This window comes from Chrysemys picta, chromosome 22 (genome assembly GCF_011386835.1).
Source record: "Chrysemys picta bellii isolate R12L10 chromosome 22, ASM1138683v2, whole genome shotgun sequence".
Taxonomy (NCBI): domain Eukaryota; kingdom Metazoa; phylum Chordata; order Testudines; family Emydidae; genus Chrysemys; species Chrysemys picta.
Window position 1 is genome coordinate 14428703 of NC_088812.1, and position 18195 is coordinate 14446897.

The 18195-nt window shown below is 67.0% G+C and overlaps 1 protein-coding gene across 3 annotated transcripts in view; it reads right to left on the reverse strand.

Annotated features, from left to right (window-relative positions):
- Positions 1-18195, reverse strand: part of AGAP2 (ArfGAP with GTPase domain, ankyrin repeat and PH domain 2) — a 62764-nt gene that overhangs the window by 3273 nt on the left and 41296 nt on the right. For 2 of the 3 annotated variants that reach the window (XM_024100904.3, XM_024100906.3), the window contains exons 2-17: positions 16100-16158; positions 15171-15258; positions 13229-13314; positions 12835-12976; positions 10252-10386; positions 9552-9673; positions 8809-8961; positions 8167-8253; positions 6316-6420; positions 5885-6047; positions 5260-5379; positions 4751-4903; positions 3127-3278; positions 2533-2623; positions 2186-2408; positions 248-503 (exon numbers count right to left, since the gene is read on the reverse strand). In XM_024100904.3, the coding sequence (XP_023956672.2) occupies positions 248-503; positions 2186-2408; positions 2533-2623; positions 3127-3278; positions 4751-4903; positions 5260-5379; positions 5885-6047; positions 6316-6420; positions 8167-8253; positions 8809-8961; positions 9552-9673; positions 10252-10386; positions 12835-12976; positions 13229-13314; positions 15171-15258; positions 16100-16158 (2135 nt within the window). Of the gene's footprint in view, positions 1-247; positions 504-2185; positions 2409-2532; positions 2624-3126; positions 3279-3908; positions 3969-4750; positions 4904-5259; positions 5380-5884; positions 6048-6315; positions 6421-8166; positions 8254-8808; positions 8962-9551; positions 9674-10251; positions 10387-12834; positions 12977-13228; positions 13315-15170; positions 15259-16099; positions 16159-18195 lie in introns of all 3 variants that reach the window. The other variant, XM_008162979.4, reaches the window with a different exon arrangement.

Below are 18195 nucleotides of genomic sequence, written 5' to 3' on the forward strand. Positions count from 1 at the left end.
ACCCGCACAACCAGTGACATCACAGACCTTTCCGGAGCAACAGGCAGTGATGTCACAATGCCCAGGCTATAAGCTTGCTCGTGGCTGGAACGCCTTGCAGCTGGCACCCCGGCCCCGCAGCCCACAGTGCCAGGGGGCACATGGGCCCCTGCCAAGCTCAGGGGGATCCCAGTGTGCTGGCCCCTGCTTGCTATGAGCGAGGGCAGCGGATCCCCCAGCCCCCCAAGACCCAGGCAGCCGGACGTACCCAGACCAGCAGCTGGGTGATGACCACATGGGGCAGGTCACAGGCCAAGTGCAGGGCCGTGCGCCGGTCCTTGTCCCCGGAGCAGGTGTTGATCAGCTCCTTGGAGCTGTGCGCCAGCAGCAGCAGCACGGTGCCCAGGTCCTTCTCCTGCACGGCCCGGAACAGCTGCTGCCCCAGCGGGATCTCGGGGCTGGGGAACGGGGCCAGGAACAGCCGCTGCTCGTACTTGGCCCGGATCCACGACTCCCGCTCCTCCCTGCGGCGAGAGACGCACACTGGCGGTGATGTGGGCCCAGCGATGCAGACAGACTGGGCAGAGACGCAGTGCCTGGAGCCGGGGACCCCCAGGGGCCTACAGTGCCTGGAGCCGGGGACCCCCAGGGACCTGCAGTGCCTGCAGCCAGGTACCCCCAGGGGCCTGCAGTGTCTGGAGCTGGGTACCGCCCAGGGACCTGCAGTGCCTGGAGCCGGGCACCTCCAGGAAACTGCAGTGTCCGGAGCCGGGTACCCTCCAGGGACCTGGGCAAAATCTGGAACCAGGTACCGCCAGGGACCTGCAATGCCCGGAGCTGGGTACCCCGCAGGGATCTGTAGTCTCTGGAGCCAGGCACCCCCAGGAACCTGCAGTGCCCAGAGCTGGTACCCCTCCCTCCCGGGCAAAGTCCAGAGCCAGGTACCCCCAGGGGCCTGCAGTGTCTGGAGCCGGGTACTGCCCAGGGGCCTGCAGTGCCTGGAGCTGGGTACCGCCCAGGGACCTGCAGTGCCTGGAGCCGGGTACCGCCCAGGGACCTGCAGTGCCTGGAGCCGGGTACCGCCCAGGGACCTGGGCAAAATCTGGAACCAGGTACCGCCAGGGACCTGCAGTGCCCGGAGCTGGGTACCCCGCAGGGATCTGTAGTCTCTGGAGCCAGGCACCCCCAGGAACCTGCAGTGCCCAGAGCTGGTACCCCTCCCTCCCGGGCAAAGTCCAGAGCCAGGTACCCCCAGGGGCCTGCAGTGTCTGGAGCCGGGTACTGCCCAGGGGCCTGCAGTGCCTGGAGCCGGGTACCGCCCAGGGACCTGCAGTGCCTGGAGCCGGGTACCGCCCAGGGACCTGGGCAAAATCTGGAACCAGGTACCGCCAGGGACCTGCAGTGCCCGGAGCTGGGTACCCCGCAGGGATCTGTAGTCTCTGGAGCCAGGCACCCCCAGGAACCTGCAGTGCCCAGAACTGGTACCCCTCCCTCCCGGGCAAAGTCCAGAGCCAGGTACCCCCAGGGGCCTGCAGTGTCTGGAGCCGGGTATCCCGCAGGGACCTGGGCAAAGTCTGGAACCAGGTATCCCCAGGGACCTGCAGTGTCTGGAGCCGGGTACCGCCCAGGGACCTGGGCAAAATCTGGAACCAGGTACCGCCAGGGACCTGCAGTGCCCGGAGCTGGGTACCCCGCAGGGATCTGTAGTCTCTGGAGCCAGGCACCCCCAGGAACCTGCAGTGCCCAGAGCTGGTACCCCTCCCTCCCGGGCAAAGTCCAGAGCCAGGTACCCCCAGGGGCCTGCAGTGTCTGGAGCCGGGTATCCCGCAGGGACCTGGGCAAAGTCTGGAACCAGGTATCCCCAGGGACCTGCAGTGCCCAGAACTGGGTACCCCTCCAGGGGCCTGGCATGATGCCTGCAACCTCCACCCCTTCACCCCCCAGCAGGCTGGTAATGCCCATAGCCTGGTGCCTACAGGGTCCTACTAGGCGAGAGAGGACTGTTATTTCCAGGGGCCTTTCAGCATCACCCCTCCTCCCCCATTCCTGAGCCATTAGCTGTCGCCCCCAGGAAACACCGGCCGAGTGGCAAACACCACAGGGGGGGCTGCACTCTCCCTTCTCTGCCTCTTTCCCCAGCAGCTCCTGCCCAGCCCCCGGGAGTGGGCACGGGGCTGGCACGTGGGGCGGGGGGGAGGGCGCTCACCGGGACGACTCGGAGGTGGGTTTCCGGCGTCCCTGGGTGTTCTTCTCCCAGATGCTGTTGGCCGTCTCGTTGCCGATGGACGTCAGCACCAGGGTGAGCTCCAGGGGCCAGTCGTCGAGGTCCAGCGAGCGCACCCGCGACAGGTGGGTGCCCAGGTTTCGGTGAATGCCCGAGCACTCGATGCAGATCAGCGCCCCGAGGTTCAGGCTGGCCCAGGTGGGGTCTAGGGGGAGGGAGGGAGGGAGGAGAGTTCCCCATCAGCGTCGCGGTTTGGGAGCCAGCCGGCCAGGGAGAGCCCCCCCGGCGCCAGCCCCACTGTCGCCTGCCCCCTCAGGAGTGAGACTTACTCGGTGCCCCGCAGTCCACACACAGGGAATTGCCTCTGGCGTTCCGGATGGCCTGGATGGCTACCGCTTCACTCTGGCTGTCCATCCGGGCCTGCGGGGAGCAAAGCGGGGGGGCAGTTGGCCAAGCAGCCGGGGAGCTGGGAGATCCCGGAGCCAGGACACGGACCAGCCCCTCGAGGTGTACCCCAGCGGAGCCACATCTGAGCTTAAACACTCCCAGTTCTAGTCCTGGCAGGCCCTTGTGGGACGTCAGCGGCACCCACCTGGGGCTCCCCCTCTGCTCAGGGGTGAATCGCTCCCTGTGGGAGGGTTCCCTACACAGACATTAAAGACCCCAGAGAAAGGGGTTTGGCCCAGTTCCACCCCCAATACATGGTTATGCCGGGAGCTGTACACTTTGCCCGCTGTCCCCCAGAAGTGGATGCATTTCCCTCTCTGAAGGGACTGACCGACAGCAGGCAGGGCCCCGCCCAGGTGGCAGGGCAGGGAGTTCCCAGACTGTCCAGGCGGCTCAGTGGCTGGATGGCAGAGAGAAGACTCTGGGAAATGCCCCAGGAGGCGGCTGGCTCTGGGGAGCAGCTGGGGCCGACATACCTTGTTTTTGCTGCTCTCGCAGCACTGCAGGCTGGCCAGGATCTGGCTTTCGATCGCCTGGACCCAGGCGTCCCTCTCCTCGAAGCTGCCGGCCTCGAAGTGCCATGTCTGGCCCGTGCTCGACACAATGATGAACTCGAAGTTCTCCTCCTCTGCAGAAGGGAAAGGGAGCCCCCAGCCCGGGGGTGGGTGAGCGTCACCACCTGGGCACCCCACCGGAGCAACCCACGGTCAGGCTGGGGGAGCTGTGTCTGCCGGACAGCGGGAGCCAAGGCTGGGCGTGAGGGGCTCCCTGCCTGGCCGAGCACCCCCCTGCTTCCAGGTTTATTTGTAGGGAGGACCCAAAATACCCCTTTAAAGGAGCTGGGACCAGCTGGGTAGTGTCAGGAGGGAGTTGGCAGCTCGGTCCCGGGGGCGGGAGTGCCAGCAAAGTGCCACTTACCGCCCCCTGCTGGCCAGAGGGTGGCTGTGACGCGGGGGAACCCGGCTGGGATGAGCGTACAGACAGCATGCGGGCTTGAAGCTAGCTGGCGGGGCAGGGGCCAATGGCAAGTCGTCAGAGCAGTGCCCCTGCCTTCATCCCGTGCCAGCCAGCACTTTTAGCATTGGCATGGAGCTCGACACCCAGCTGTCTGCCCTGCCCCTTGCCCTAGGTATGTCCGGGCTCCTCCCCGCCCCGGGGGGGGGGGCACCGGAGCCAGGCGGCCGGCGGCACCCCACGATGGAAGCACATCGACATGCATGAGTGACACCAGCACCGCGTGACGGCCGCTGCGCGTTACCTGTTTTATAAATATTTCTTAAACTACCAAAGGTTTTTAATTTCCACATTTTGCGCTTGGCTGCGGAGGGTCCGGGGGGGCGGCGGGAGGCAGGAGAGAATAAAGGGAGACAGTCAAGAGAAAAAGCCAGAAGATGGGGATCCCACCCTGGGGGAGGGGAGGCAAAGCGCTGGTGGGGGAGGGAGGAAGCTGTGAGCGGTGTGAGCCCCCCCCAGGAGAGGTGGGGGGCGTGGGGAGAGCTGTGGGGGGCGCGTGCTCGGAAGCCATTCACAGAGCGGGAATGAAACGGCGCAGAGTCTGGCTGTCAGCATGGGCCGGTATCACCTGGGCGTGCTGCTCTGGGCTGGGCGTACCCCATGCCACGCTGCTCGGGGTCAGAGTCGCCCTGCCCCCTCCGGCTCCGTGGCAGTCCTTCCCCGCCAGGGCGGGTCTCCGTGGGTACGTCTACACTGCAGGGTTCGAACGCGGGCTCAAGCCAAACCCACTCCTGTCTACACACAAATCGCACTAGCCCAGGGCTTGGATCCAGGCTCCGGACCCCCCAGGGGTGGAGGATCCGAACCGGAGTCATGCCGGGGTTCAAGCCCTGTTGCTTTGCAGTGTAGACACAGCCCCACTCGTGCCCTGGGAGCCCACCGAAGGTGTCCAGGAATCCCACGGGCTGACTCTCTTTGTCCTCTCCCTCGAGGGCCCCCGGACCCTCCCCCCTTGCCCCTCCCTGCTCGGCTCTGGGCACTTTCAAGGCCGTTCCCAGGGTGCTCTGGGGCCCCCGGGCCAGGGGTGCTGCTCACAAGGCTGCCAAGGGGCATGCCCTGCATTACCACGGCGACAGCCTCCCTCACCTTCCGCCTGCCCCGTCGACCCCTCGGTTTTCGAGGGGGTCATCAGCTTCTTCCGGCGATGCTTCTTCCTGTCAATCATGGGCGAAGGAGGCGGGTCTTTGCCTCCGGGGCTGGGACTGGGGCTGGACACCCCTTCTCCGGCCGGGGACCCCTCTGCAGAGAGACACGGGCAGGAGAAGTCACCCCCCGGCCCCCACATCTTCCGACCTCCCCGGTGCCCGGAGAAGCCCACTGGCATTCTCAGGGATTGGGAGCCAGCCACCCTGTCAGGCTCTGGAGAGGGATTTCTCGGGCCCCTGGGCGTGATCGGGGTTCCAGGTTCAATCTCTGGGGTCCTTGGGCAGCATCAGGCCTGAAGCGTCAGTGCCTCTATCACCAGAGGTCCTGCTGGGAGCCCAGCATGTCCCATGGCCGCCACGTACCCCCCCAGTGGCCTTCTCTGCCCCCGCTCTGCTCGCCGGCCTTTGGCGAGGGGCGCCGGGAGCTGCAGGGGGCAGCACTGAACCTACCACCGCCGGAGGTCTTGGCGCTGGCTGCCGAAGCGCAACGCTGGAGGGGCCGGTCCGCCTTCCCCGAGGCCTTGGCCGCTTGTTCTGTCGGGATGGTCAGCACCGCGGGGGAGAGGCTAGCTGTGGGGGGAGAAGGGGAGCTGAGGGGTCTCCCCAAGGTGGAGGACCTTGGATCCAGCCGAGACGGCGTGCTGGGCCCGTACGACGACATATGGACCCAGCGTGCCAGCCAGCACCGGTGAGCACGGCTAAGGAGCAATCCACTGGGCCACTAGGTGTCACCGTTGAGCTGTGTTACACAGCTGGGCATAGGGATAAGGCTGCGGGGGCCTGGAGTCACCCTAGAATGCCAGACCCTCCTGGGGCACCCAGCCCAGCCTCCCTCCCCAGCGAGAGCCAGGCCCCCTCATGCCCTCCCAGCTTCCCCCCCACCAGTGTGCCAGCCTCACCTATGCACACGAGCATCAGGCACCCCTCCTCCCCCACTTCCCTGGGGGTGCCAGGCTGGCGCAGCAGCAGGGAGACCCCCAGGCTGCCCACCACCCACGGTCCAGGTGCTGACGCCCCGGCTGGGAGGCGGCCCAGGCCGGGTCCTCGCACCGAGCTGGGCCCTGCGGTGACTTACCGCCACCCTCGGGCGCCTGCCCCCCGCTCACGTCCCGCACCAGGCCGTTGATGCTGGAGGAGGGGCTGCAGGCAGAGATGGCCCTGGGGGGGCGCTTGCCGGGCACCTTGACGGTGGTGCGCAGGAGGTCCATCACCTTCCCGTGGGTGCTGTGAATGTAATCCTAGGGGGAGGGGGGAGACGGGGAGTCACCACAAAGCCCCCGCGGAGCGAACTCCACCCGGCTCTCCGCCCTGCGTGCCCATCCCCACGGCGCCTGGCCCGGCCCCCGTCCGGTGTCCCCTCTCCCCTGGCGGGACGGTGCAGACTGGGCGCCCGGTCCCGAGTGCTGGCGCTCAGCGGGCCGGGGGAGATGGGGAAACCGGGAGAGCCGCTGAACGAGCCACACCTGGCAAGGGGTCTGGGCGCGGGGGGCCCGGCCCGGCACTTACGTTGATGCTGGGGTGGTAGAAGAGGAGGCCATTGCAGGATAGGGTCACGTATTTCTTCTTCCACTCCTTGTTGAGGGAATTGCCGCTACGTTTCAGCAAGAAGCTCTGTGGGGAGTGGGGCAGGTTAGCCAAGGCCGGGGGGGGACGCGGGGTTCCTCCAGGCTACTGCCCACGTCAAGGGAAGCTAGCGGGGTGACTCGGGGTGCAGCCCACAACCCGGGGGGAGGGTGTGCTCAGTGTCCCAGGGACCAAGCGAGTGCAGTTCCCCCTCCCATATGCTATGGTGACGGCACCATCCCTGGAGTGACCCCGTTGCCTTCTGGGGCTGGGGGGTCACACTGGGCCTCATCCCATGGTGAGCAAGGGGGATTGCCCAGCCCCAAGCCATCTCCTCCCGCCGGCCTCAGCACGAACCCTGTGCCATTCCCGGGGCTGCTTGCCCGGGGCCGCAGAGTGGGTTATCCATGCCAAGGAGGCCCCCCCCTCCTTTTTACGAGCGAGGCTGTGCCAGGTCACCCAGCCGGTCGGTGGCTGAGCTCGGAATAAAACCCAGGTCAGCTGGGTCCCGGTCCAGTGCTCTGTGCACTAGGCCACCGCCTCCTCTCAGGGATCCCCCAGCAGGTATCCAGCCACGACCAGGGCTGTGGGTCATCCTGCATTCGGCCCAGGCTGGGTGCGGCACAGCCCCGGGCCTCAGCGTGGCAGGTGCTGCTGCCCGGGGGAGGTTCCCCGTGTTCATAGCTCACCCGTGCTCGCCGGATATCCCTCGCCCGCCGTGGTTATTGGGTGCCTCCACCCAGCGCAGGATCGCAGACCTGGTCACCGCAGCGCGCTGGCTGCGGCCGGGTCCCCGCGGAGCTGCGACCTGCGCTCCCCAATCCGTCCCCAAGCTCAGTGGGTGGATTACAGCCAATGCCGCTTACCCCCTGGCAACTGGGCAGTCAGCCGCTCCGGGAGGGCCAGGGAGGTGGAGACAGTGTTTGCCCGCGTGTGCGGTGGGCTGGCTGGGTGCTCCCCGAGTCGGGGTCAGACCCCAAGCTGGACATGCACGAATACCAGGGAGGCTGGGCTGAAGCCATCAGAGCTGTGTGCATCCCCATGGGTGTTCCTGGATGGGCATGTATGTGCCGGGTGGTGTGTATGTGTGTGCTGGGTGTGTGTGTGTTTGCTCTGTGTGTGTGTGTGTATGTATGTGTGTGTGTGTGTGCGCAGTACTGTGTGTGTGTATGTATGTGTGTGTGTGTGCTGTACTGTGTGTGTGTGTGCTCTATGTGTGTGTGTATGTGTGTATATGTATGTGTGTGTGTGCGCATTTGCTGTGTGTATGTGCTCTGTGTGTGTGTATGTGTGTGTGTGTATGTATGTGTGTGTGTGTGCTGTACTGTGTGTGTGTGCTCTATGTGTGTGTGTATGTGTGTATATGTATGTGTGTGTGTGCGCATTTGCTGTGTGTGTGCTCTGTGTGTATGTGTGTGTATGTATGTGTGTGTGTGTGTGCTGTACTCTGTGTGTGTGTGTGCGTTTGCTGTGTGTGTGTTTACTGTGTGTGTGTGTGCTGTGGTCTGTGTGTATGTGTGTGTGCATGTTTGTTGTGTGTGTGTTGTGCTGTGTGTATGTGTGCTGTGTGTGTATTTTGCTGTGTGTGTGTGCTCTGTGTGTGTGTGTATGTGTGTGTGTGTGCTGTGTGTGTATTTTGCTGTGTGTGTGTTTGCTCTGTGTGTGTGTGTTGGCGGGTGTGCATTTGCTGTGTGTGGCAAAGGAAAATCGTGGGCGCACCTCTCGGGCCCTGGGGGGGATGCCAGCTGCCACGGGGCGAGGTGGCCGGGTCCCGGCTGTGCCCGCGGCTCTCACCTGTTTGATTGGGATGGCGCGGCCGCTGCCCGTGCTGTCCCCTCTGCTGTCCAAGCTCCTCTTCTCCGAATCGCTCCCCCGGCGGTTCTGCAACGCGACAAGGAACCCTCAGCAAAAGGAACACGGCCCCCAGGGGGCACCACTGAGCCGGCCCCAGGATACACCACTGACCAGTCCCAGCCCCAGGGGGCGCCACTGAGCCGGCCCCAGGATACACCACTGACCAGTCCCAGCCCCAGGGGGCGCCACTGAGCCGGCCCCAGGATACACCACTGACCTGTCCCAGCCCCAGGGGGCGCCACTGAGCCGGCCCCAGGATACACCACTGACCTGTCCCAGCCCCAGGGGGCGCCACTGAGCCGGCCCCAGGATACACCACTGACCTGTCCCAGCCCCAGGGGGCGCCACTGAGCCGGCCCCAGGATACACCACTGACCTGTCCCAGCCCCAGGGGGCGCCACTGAGCTGTCTGGGAGCCAAACCCACATGCCGTGCCCCACCTTCTCATGCGTTCCCAATCCCCGGCGGCTGTGGGGCGTGGCTGCAGCCCACGGCGGTGTGTGGCCGGCAGCGGCACGGGGCTCCGGGGAACGGCACCATCAGCGGTGCCCGGGCGGGAGCTCCGAAGATGGGGAGGCTCACCGTGAAGAGGCTGGTGCGGCGCTTGGCCCCGCGGTGCAGGGAGCTGGGGGTGCCGATCCCGACCGAGCCTTCGCTCCGCAGCTCGCGGTGGCTGATGTTGGGCGTAGACGGCAAGGAGGAGGAGTAATCGCTCGCGTGGCCTCCATTACTGGCCTGGAAAAGAGCCCCGGGCACCGGGCGTCAGCGTCCCCCTGCCTGGAGCCACCCGCTGCCCATGGGCCCCTTTCCCCCTGGGCCATGGAAATGCCCCCGACGGGCTGGGGGCCAGGGAGTGCAGTGAGCATGTGGGGGCTTAGGGGTTAGAGGGGCGGGGGCGGAGCCAGGACTCCTGGGGTCTGTCCCCAGCTCTGGGAGGGGAGTAGGGCCTAGTGGTTAAAGCAGCAGGGGCTGGGAGTTAGGACTCCTGGGTTTTATTCTCTGCCTATAACGCCCCCCCCCCCCGACACACACACTCCCCCAGGGCCAGGGCAGTGCCAGCTCTTCGTGTACCCCCCCCCAGGGCAGTGCCAGTTCTGTGTGTACCCCCCCCCAGCCAGGGCAGTGCCAGCTCTGCCTGTACCCCCCAGAGCCATGCTTGTCCCAGTCGCCCCGGTTCAGCGGGCGGATCGGGCAGGCCTGGGCATCGCAGCGCCGTTGGGGCTGGAACTGTCCCGCCGCCGGCTCCGTGAAGGGGGCTGCAGGGCTGGAGACGGCTGGGGCTGCGGTGCCCCCTGCTGGCTAAGGGAGGCGCTGGCTGGCCGTACCTGCCCAGGGTGGATCCCGCCCACGGGGGTGGAGGCGGCCGAGTGGCTGGGGGTGCTGGGCAGGGACTTGCAGGAGGCCAGGAGCTGCTGCTGCTTCTTCAGAGTCACGACCTTCTGGGCGACTGGGAGGGGAAGGAAAGTCCCGTGAGAGACAGGGAGCCACGCGGACCCCCCCCGAGGGAGAGCCCCCCCAGCCACGGCCACGCGGACCCCCCCGAGGGAGAGCCCCCCCAGCCACGGCCACGCGGACCCCCCGGAGGGAGAGCCCCCCCAGCCACGGCCACGCGGACCCCCCGGAGGGAGAGCCCCCCCAGCCACGGCAACACAGACCCCCCCCCGTGGGAGATCCCGCCCCAGCCACGGTTAGAGGGACCCCTCAGGGGGAAAGCCCACCCTAGCCACGGCCACAGGGACCCCCCATCCCGTGGGAGAGCCTGCCCCAGCCACAGGGACCCCCAGGGAGACAGACCGTCCCAGCCACAGCCACTGGGACTCCCTGGGGGAGAGTCCGCCACGGCCATGGGGACCCCTAGGGGGAACAAACCACCCCTACCACGGCCACAGGGATCCATGGGGGAACAAACCACGCCAGCCCCAGCCACGTAGAGCTGCCTGGGGTCCTGGCCCGGCCCCACAGGAGTCAGGCCCAGCCCGTGGCAGACAGGGAAGGAGCAGATCAGGCCCCCCGGCCGGCGGTTACCTTCACTGAAGACCCGGTCGACGTTGAGGCCGTAGGTGGCGCAGGTCTCGTAGTAGAGGCAGCGTTTCATGTCGCTGCAGAGCGCCCGGGCCTGCGGGTCCTCGATCACCCGGGGGTTGGTGGAGCTGATCTTGTCTGGGGGGTGGGAGAAAGAACGGCCCCGTCTCACTCGGACGGACGGACGGACGGATGGGGTGGACAGGCACCACCTGTCCCTCGGGGGGGTCCCAGCTCCACACCACCGCCCCCCTCTGGCGGCCGGGCACCACCCCCCGCGAGGGTCCTCGGGGTGGGGACCAAGTCACGAGCCGGGGCATTCGACCAGGGAGGGGGAAAGACGCTCCGGCGCGACGGCGTGCAAAGGGTTAACGCCCAATGCACCAGATACAGCTCTCGCCTCTGGATCATGGGGGCCATGGGGGTCAGTGCTGACTGCGAGGGGATAGAGCCCCCTAGGGATCCCCTGCCCCACTCCCTGTGTACAGCGCCCCCTAGTGACCCCCTGCCCCGCTCCCTGTGCACAGCGCCCCCTAGCGACCCCCTGCCCCGCTCCCTGTGCACAGCGCCCCCTAGGGATCCCCTGCCCCACTCCCTGTGTACAGCGCCCCCTAGTGACCCCCTGCCCCGCTCCCTGTGTACAGCGCCCCCTAGTGACCCCCTGCCCCGCTCCCTGTGCACAGCGCCCCCTAGCGAGCCCCTGCCCCGCTCCCTGCAGCACAGCGCCCCCTAGTGACCCCCTGCCCCGCTCCCTGCAGCACAGCGCCCCCTAGTGACCCCCTGCCCCGCTCCCTGTGTACAGCGCCCCCTAGTGACCCCCTGCCCCGCTCCCTGTGTACAGCGCCCCCTAGTGACCCCCTGCCCCGCTCCCTGTGCACAGCGCCCCCTAGCGAGCCCCTGCCCCGCTCCCTGTGTACAGCGCCCCCTAGCGACTCCCTGCCCCGTTCCCTGTGTACAGCGCCCCCTAGGGATCCCCTGCCCCGCTCCCTGCAGCACAGCGCCCCCTAATGACCCCCTGCCCCGCTCCCTGCAGCACAGCGCCCCCTAGCGACCCCCTGCCCCGCTCCCTGTGTACAGCGCCCCCTAGCGACCCCCTGCCCCGCTCCCTGTGTACAGCGCCCCCTAGTGACCCCTGCCCCGCTCCCTGCAGCACAGCGCCCCCTAGTGACCCCCTGCCCCGCTCCCTGCAGCACAGCGCCCCCTAGTGACCTCCTGCCCTGCTCTGTGTACTGAGCCCCCTAGTGACCCCCTGCCCCGCTCCCTGTGCACAGCGCCCCCTAGCGACCCCCTGCCCCACTCCCTGTGCACAGCGCCCCCTAGCGACCCCCTGCCCCGCTCCCTGTGTACAGCGCCCCCTAGCGACCCCCTGCCCCGCTCCCTGTGTACAGCGCCCCCTAGCGACCCCCTGCCCCGCTCCCTGTGTACAGCGCCCCCTAGCGACCCCCTGCCCCGCTCCCTGTGTACAGCGCCCCCTAGCGACCCCCTGCCCCGCTCCCTGTGTACAGCGCCCCCTAGCGACCCCCTGCCCCGCTCCCTGTGTACAGCGCCCCCTAGCGACCCCCTGCCCCGCTCCCTGCAGCACAGCGCCCCCTAGTGACCCCCTGCCCCGCTCCCTGTGTACAGCGCCCCCTAGCGACCCCCTGCCCCGCTCCCTGTGTACAGCGCCCCCTAGCGACCCCCTGCCCCGCTCCCTGCAGCACAGCGCCCCCTAGTGACCCCCTGCCCCGCTCCCTGTGCACAGCGCCCCCTAGTGACCCCCTGCCCCGCTCCCTGCAGCACAGCGCCCCTTAGTGACCCCCTGCCCCGCTCCCTGTGTACAGCGCCCCCTAGGGACCCCCTGCCCCGCTCCCTGTGTACAGCGCCCCCTAGCGACCCCCTGCCCCGCTCCCTGTGTACAGCGCCCCCTAGCGACCCCCTGCCCCGCTCCCTGTGTACAGCGCCCCCTAGCGACCCCCTGCCCCGCTCCCTGTGTACAGCGCCCCCTAGTGACCCCCTGCCCCGCTCCCTGCAGCACAGCGCCCCCTAGTGACCCCCTGCCCCGCTCCCTGTGTACAGCGCCCCTTAGTGACCCCCTGCCCCGCTCCCTGTGTACAGCGCCCCCTAGTGACCCCCTGCCCCGTTCCCTGTGTACAGCGCCCCTAGCGACCCCCTGCTCTGCTCCCTGCAGCACAGTGCCCCCTAATGACCCCCTGCCCCGCTCCCTGTGTACAGCGCCCCCTAGTGACCCCCTGCCCCATTCCCTGCAGCACAGCGCCCCCTAGTGACCCCCTAACCCCGCTCCCTGTGTACAGCGCCCCCTAGTGACCCCCTGCCCCGCTCCCTGTGTACAGCGCCCCCTAGCGACCCCCTGCTCTGCTCCCTGCAGCACAGTGCCCCCTAATGACCCCCTGCCCTGATTTCTGTGTACAGCGCCCCCTAGTGACCCTCTGCCCCACTCCCTGTGTACAGCACGCCCTGCTGACCCCCCTGGGATTGCCTCAGATATCCACCACCTACATCGTGATGGCCTGCCGCGAGCGCGCACTTTGGGCGTGCCATCTTCCCTGCCCCTGCTCAGGGCCCCAGCCCTGCCCACGCCCCACTCACCCTGCGTGCCCACCAGGGCCACGGCCACCTCCGAGGGGTTGCGGTAGCTGCTCAGGAGGTTGTAGTACTGGGAGACCTCCTGGAAGCTGTCTTCGTTCTCCAGGCTGAACACAAAGACCACGGCATCCACCCAGCTGGCAAACTGTGTGTGTGGGGTGGGAGAGAGCGGGAAGGGGGGTTGGTTCTCTGTGCTGGGGGGAGGGGTCCCCAACACACAACCAGGGAACCCCCCACCCCACCCCCAGCCTTGAGGCCAGAGCTGCGGGGGCGTCTCCGGAGTGGAGACACCAGGAGCCAGGGATCAGCTGCCGGAGCATCCAGTGCCCTGCGATACACCACCACCGCCCCCCCGGTTGCGGCTGCTCCCCCTCCTCAGCCCTCCCCCAGTGCTTACCTTGACGTCCGGGGCACCCCCTTCCTCTCGGATCAGTAACAGGTGACTCTGCCCGTCCAACACCACTTCCTTCTTGAACTGTCCGCCTGGATCCACAGAGAGGGGGAGAGAGCAGGTGCTGAGCAGGGCCCCTGTGCCCGACAGCCCCTGCCTGCCCACGCCGGGCTCAGCCTCGTCCCAGAGCTCGGGGAGGCGTTTGTTGCGGTCACAAAATCAGCCCCCGAGGTGACGCAAAGCTCAAGTTACTGGCCTCTGCTCAAAAGTCCTAGCAGGGGCTGCAGGTCGGGAGTGAGGGGCACCAGTTGAGCTGTAGAGGGGGGAGCCCAGGGCTGGGCTAGCAGGGGCTGTGGGTCGGGAGTGAGGGGCACCGGCAGGGCTGTGGGGGGGAGCCCAGGGCTGGGCTAGCAGGGGCTGTGGGTCGGGAGTGAGGGGCACCGGCAGCGCTGTGGGGGGGGAGCCCAGGGCTGGGCTAGCAGGGGCTGCAGGTCGGGAGTGAGGGGCGCTGGCAGAGCTGTAGAGGGGGGAGCCCAGGGCTGGGCTAGCAGGGGCTGCGGGTCGGGAGTGAGGGGCACTGGCAGAGCTGGGGGGAGCCCAGGGCTGGGCTAGTAGGGGCTGCGGGTCGGGAGTGAGGGGCGCCAGTGCCACGCACTCCCCTGCAGGGCCAGGCCTGTGGACTACAGAAGCAAAGAGGACATTGGAGGCCGACGCCTCCTGGGCACAGGGCCCGTGTGCGGACGGGCTGGGGGCTAATGGCTGCGACTGGCCGGTTGCTGGCCCTGGTGACTTAGCCCCTCTGTCTAATCTGGGCCCATTCGGGCTCTGGACAATGGCCGGGGGGAAGCTGCCGCCAGCTCTTTGTGCCCAGCCCGTCAGCTGCGTGGGACTCAATCAGGGCCATTGTCTGCAGCTCCCTCGGTGCCAGCAGCTGGCCAGTGCCCCGCACGCACCCCCGGGCAGCAGCTGCCCATTAGGAGAACGGAGGGTGGGAGATGGCGATCCACAGAGCCAGGCAGGGGGGCCCAGCTAGGACAGAGCCAACGCAGGGTGCTCCCCACAATGCACCCGATGGGGCCGTCCCACGTGGGGCTAGCGGGGGCAAGGGAGGAGGGGAGAGGTCCAGGTGCCCTGCTGGGAAATGCCCAGTTAGGAGAAAATCCAGATATGGCAAAAATTAGGCTGAGGGGCACATTCAGGCCCCAGAACGGGCACGGTCTGGCCACGGAACTGGCAGGATCTGGCTACGGAACTGGCACAGTCTGGCCACAGAATCAGCATGGTTTGGCCACGGAACCAGCAGGACCTGGCCACGGAACCGGCACGGTTTAGCCATGGAACCGGCAGGACCTGGCCATGGAACCGGCAGGATCTGGCCATGGAACAGGCACGGTTTAGCCATGGATCCAGCAGGACCTGGTCACGGAACCGGCATGGATCTGGCAGGATCTGGCCACAGAACCGACATGGTTTAGCCATGAAACCGGCAGGATCTCTCCACAGAACCGGCAGGGTCTGGCCATGGATCCAGCAGGATCTGGCTATGGAACCGGCACAGTTTAGCCATGGAACCGGCACAGTTTAGCCACGGAATCGGCAGGACCTGGCCATGGAACTGTTACTGGCATGATTTAGCCAGGATCTGGCAGGACCTGGCTACGGAACCGGCATGGTTTAGCCACGGAACCGGCAGGACCTGGCCACGGAACCGGCACGGTTTAGCCACGGAATCGGCTGGGTCTGGCCATGGAACTGGCAAAGTCCGGCCCCGGAACTGGCACATTCTCCGCTCTGCTGGCCTGGATGCCCACACCCCGACACACCCCTGCTGGTCTCTGCAGGGCCCAGAAGGAGAGGAGCAGCCCGAGGCAGGGCCAGGCCAGGGTGGGGCCCCAGCCCAGCACACGGCTCCGCGCCCGCCCCGCCCCGCCCGCCCCCCGGCACTCACTCTCGGCTGGCTCCAGGCCCAGGTAGGAGCCGGTGAGGAAGCGATGGACGAGGGCCGACTTCCCGCTCTTGATGCTCCCCAGGACGCCCTGGGAGGCCAAAGGGCAGAGGTCATGGCAGGTCACGCTCCGTCCTGTGCTAGACAGTGTCCCCCATCCCACCCCCACTTGGCTCTTCCACTCCAGTCACACCAGCGCCCCCCCCCCCCCCCAGCCTGGCTCCCCCAGGGGTCACTGGCCAAGGGGCAAGGGGACCGCCTCTCCCTTGCGTGAGGCAGGAGGGAAGGAACTCCCTTGTGTCCAGGAGCCCAGTGCACCCCCAATCCCTCCCCCATCCCCCATTGGGGGGCCCCCCCGGAGTTCTCTGCTGCCCCCTGTGACTGGGCTGGGAGCTCCACGTGTCCTGGAGCAGGCCTGGGGCGGCGTCCGTCTCCACAGCCCCCCCCGGGCGCATCCCGCGGCACGAGTCACAGGGCCTCTGAGCTCGGGCGTCTGAACCGATGCCAAGTGTCAGCTGCCAGGCTCGGTGCCATGGGCTAGCAGGGGGCTGCGGGTCGGGATTGAGGGGCACCGGCAGAGCTGTGGGGGGACCCCAGGACTGGGGGCTGCAGGTCGGGATTGAGGGGCACCGGCAGAGCTGGGGGGGGACCCCAGGGCAGGGGGCTGTGGGTCAGGATAAAGGGGCATCGCAGAGGTTGGGGGGTGGAAACCCAGGACTGGGGGCTGCAGGTTGTGATTGAGGGGCAACGGCAGAGCTGTGGGGGGACCCCAGGGCTGCGGTCGGGATTGAGGGGCAGAACGGTGCGGGGAGGGGGGGGGGGACGACCCAGGCCTGGGGGTCGGGTCTCACTGCCATAAACCCCATGTTTCCGTACATCCCGCCCGCTTGGTGGCTGGAGGGGGGGCGGCGGGGGGGCAACGAGACACCTACCAGTCTGAGCTCCGGGATGGAGCGGCTGAGGGTCCATTCCTGGCTGTTTGCTATGGCCTCTGAGGAGAGAAAGAAAGGGGGCATGAGGCCCACGGAGATGCCCCTGGTGGGCCAGGCAGCTCAGTGCTGGCGCCCGCTCCCCCCGGCGACAGAGCCCCAACCCGAAGGGACGGACCCGGCTCTGAACCACCAGGGAATTTGGGGCTCTGGCCTCTTCACATCAGACTGGTGCGAAGGGACCTTGAGGCAGGTGTCCGGGCTCCGGATCAGGCCCCCTCGGTGTGTACCCGGGTGCTGGGCTGGCCAAGGGGGCCCGGCGCTCTGCTAAGGGAGCAGCTCCCCCTGCCCCCGGGGGCGAAGTGGAGGCGGGGGGAGGGCGTGGTGCCAGCCTGGGGACGGCAGGGCCTGGAGCCTGGGTCTTTACGCTGGAAGCTGAATGGAGCCAGGGGGCGCCCGGACGCGGCGACGCAGCACAGAGAGGCTATTTACAGCCAGGCCTGGCCGCTCGGGCAGACACTGGGTTATTGAGCCCTGGATGACAGAGGCACCCATCAGCGGCTGGAGAGCGCCGCGGGAAAGCGACCGGAGCAAAACTCCATCGAGGCATTTACACGGGGGGGGGGGGGGGGGGGGGCACGGCTGCGGGATCTGCCACCACGGCACCGCCCCACAGCACCACGCAGACCACCCCGGCTCCGGACGCAACAGCACGGACGTAGTTCTGGGCTATACTGTACGTACTGCCCCATAAACACTCCACTGCACACCACAAACACTATAGACCCCAGCCCCATATATACCCCGCTGCCCCGTATAGCCCAGCATGGATCCAGGACCCAGTTTCACTATATATACTAGCCCCATATATACGCCACCCCTTCCCATATAGACCAGCATGGATACCGTGGGTCCACCACACGGTATATACTGGCCCCTGTGGAAAGCGAGGGCAGCATCCACCCGGTGCTGCGTCTGGCTGGATTTCGCTCCCAGTGATGGGGTCTCGCCCGCGAAGCAGAGAGCCGGGGGGCTGGTTAATGTCCTTTCTCTGCTGGTTTGCCCTGGCCCAGGGTCTGGGCTCTGGGGCAACTCTGGGCCCAGGCTGCCGCCGGCAGGACAGGCCCTGCCATGGGCTTCGTCCAGCTGGGCTCCGCACAGCGGAACTCATTCCTTCTCTCTGGGTTACCATGGAACAGTTGCTAAGCAACAGTGCCCGGCGCGTTGCTGAGCGACCTGGAGAGACAAGGGCCCAGGCTACAGCCCCATTGGCTCTGGAGTCCTGGAGCTGAGGTTGTTTCCTGACAGCCAGGTACCCGCGGGTGCCACCTCCCATGCAGCCAGCCTGGCCGCTGGTCCCACGGTGGACAGCTTCCAGCTGGTGCCACCCCACTCCCGCCAGCTGATAGCTCCGTCGCCCCCACCTAGGGGCGTCTCTCTCTCATGCCCTGGCCCCCGACGGGGGATGCTACCCGACCTTCCTAACATCCTGGTCAGGCACGTCCGTGGCTACCTTGGGTTCTCGTATTGTTCCCAGCACCACCCTATGAGCACCTTATGCTCTTCAACCCCCCCCCCCCCCGTGTTATCCCCATTTGAAAGGTGGGGAAACTGAGGCACAGAGTAGCTAAGTGACTTGTCCGAGGTGGTAAAGCAAAGGGCATCGAATCCGTCTCTCCGAAGTGCCCTCATCACAGGGCTGGCCGTCTTCTCCAGGAAGGACTTTTTCAAAGGCCCTCAATGGGAAGAGCAGCCCAAGCCCCAGTGAAAGCCAGATGTGTGCCTAACTCCCTTAGGCATCTCTGACTATCCCAGTGCTGCAGGGACACAGGGACAGATGAGGCGGGGGGCAGGAGACCAGTAAACTGCCCCTCCCTTCAGTCTCAGGCGGGAGACAGTAAAAAGCAGGGGCGAGGGGCCGGGTTAGCCGAAGAATCCAGCAAGGCTGTGTCTGCAATCCACCCTCCTCCTCCCCCGCGGCCGCCTTGACTCAGTGATTGCCCGGCGCTGTGAGTCGCAGCGACAGGCTCGACTCTCTCTGCCCCGGGCTGGCGCCGTCATCTCGGGTTGTTATGTAAGCTCTGCTGTCACTTGGCATG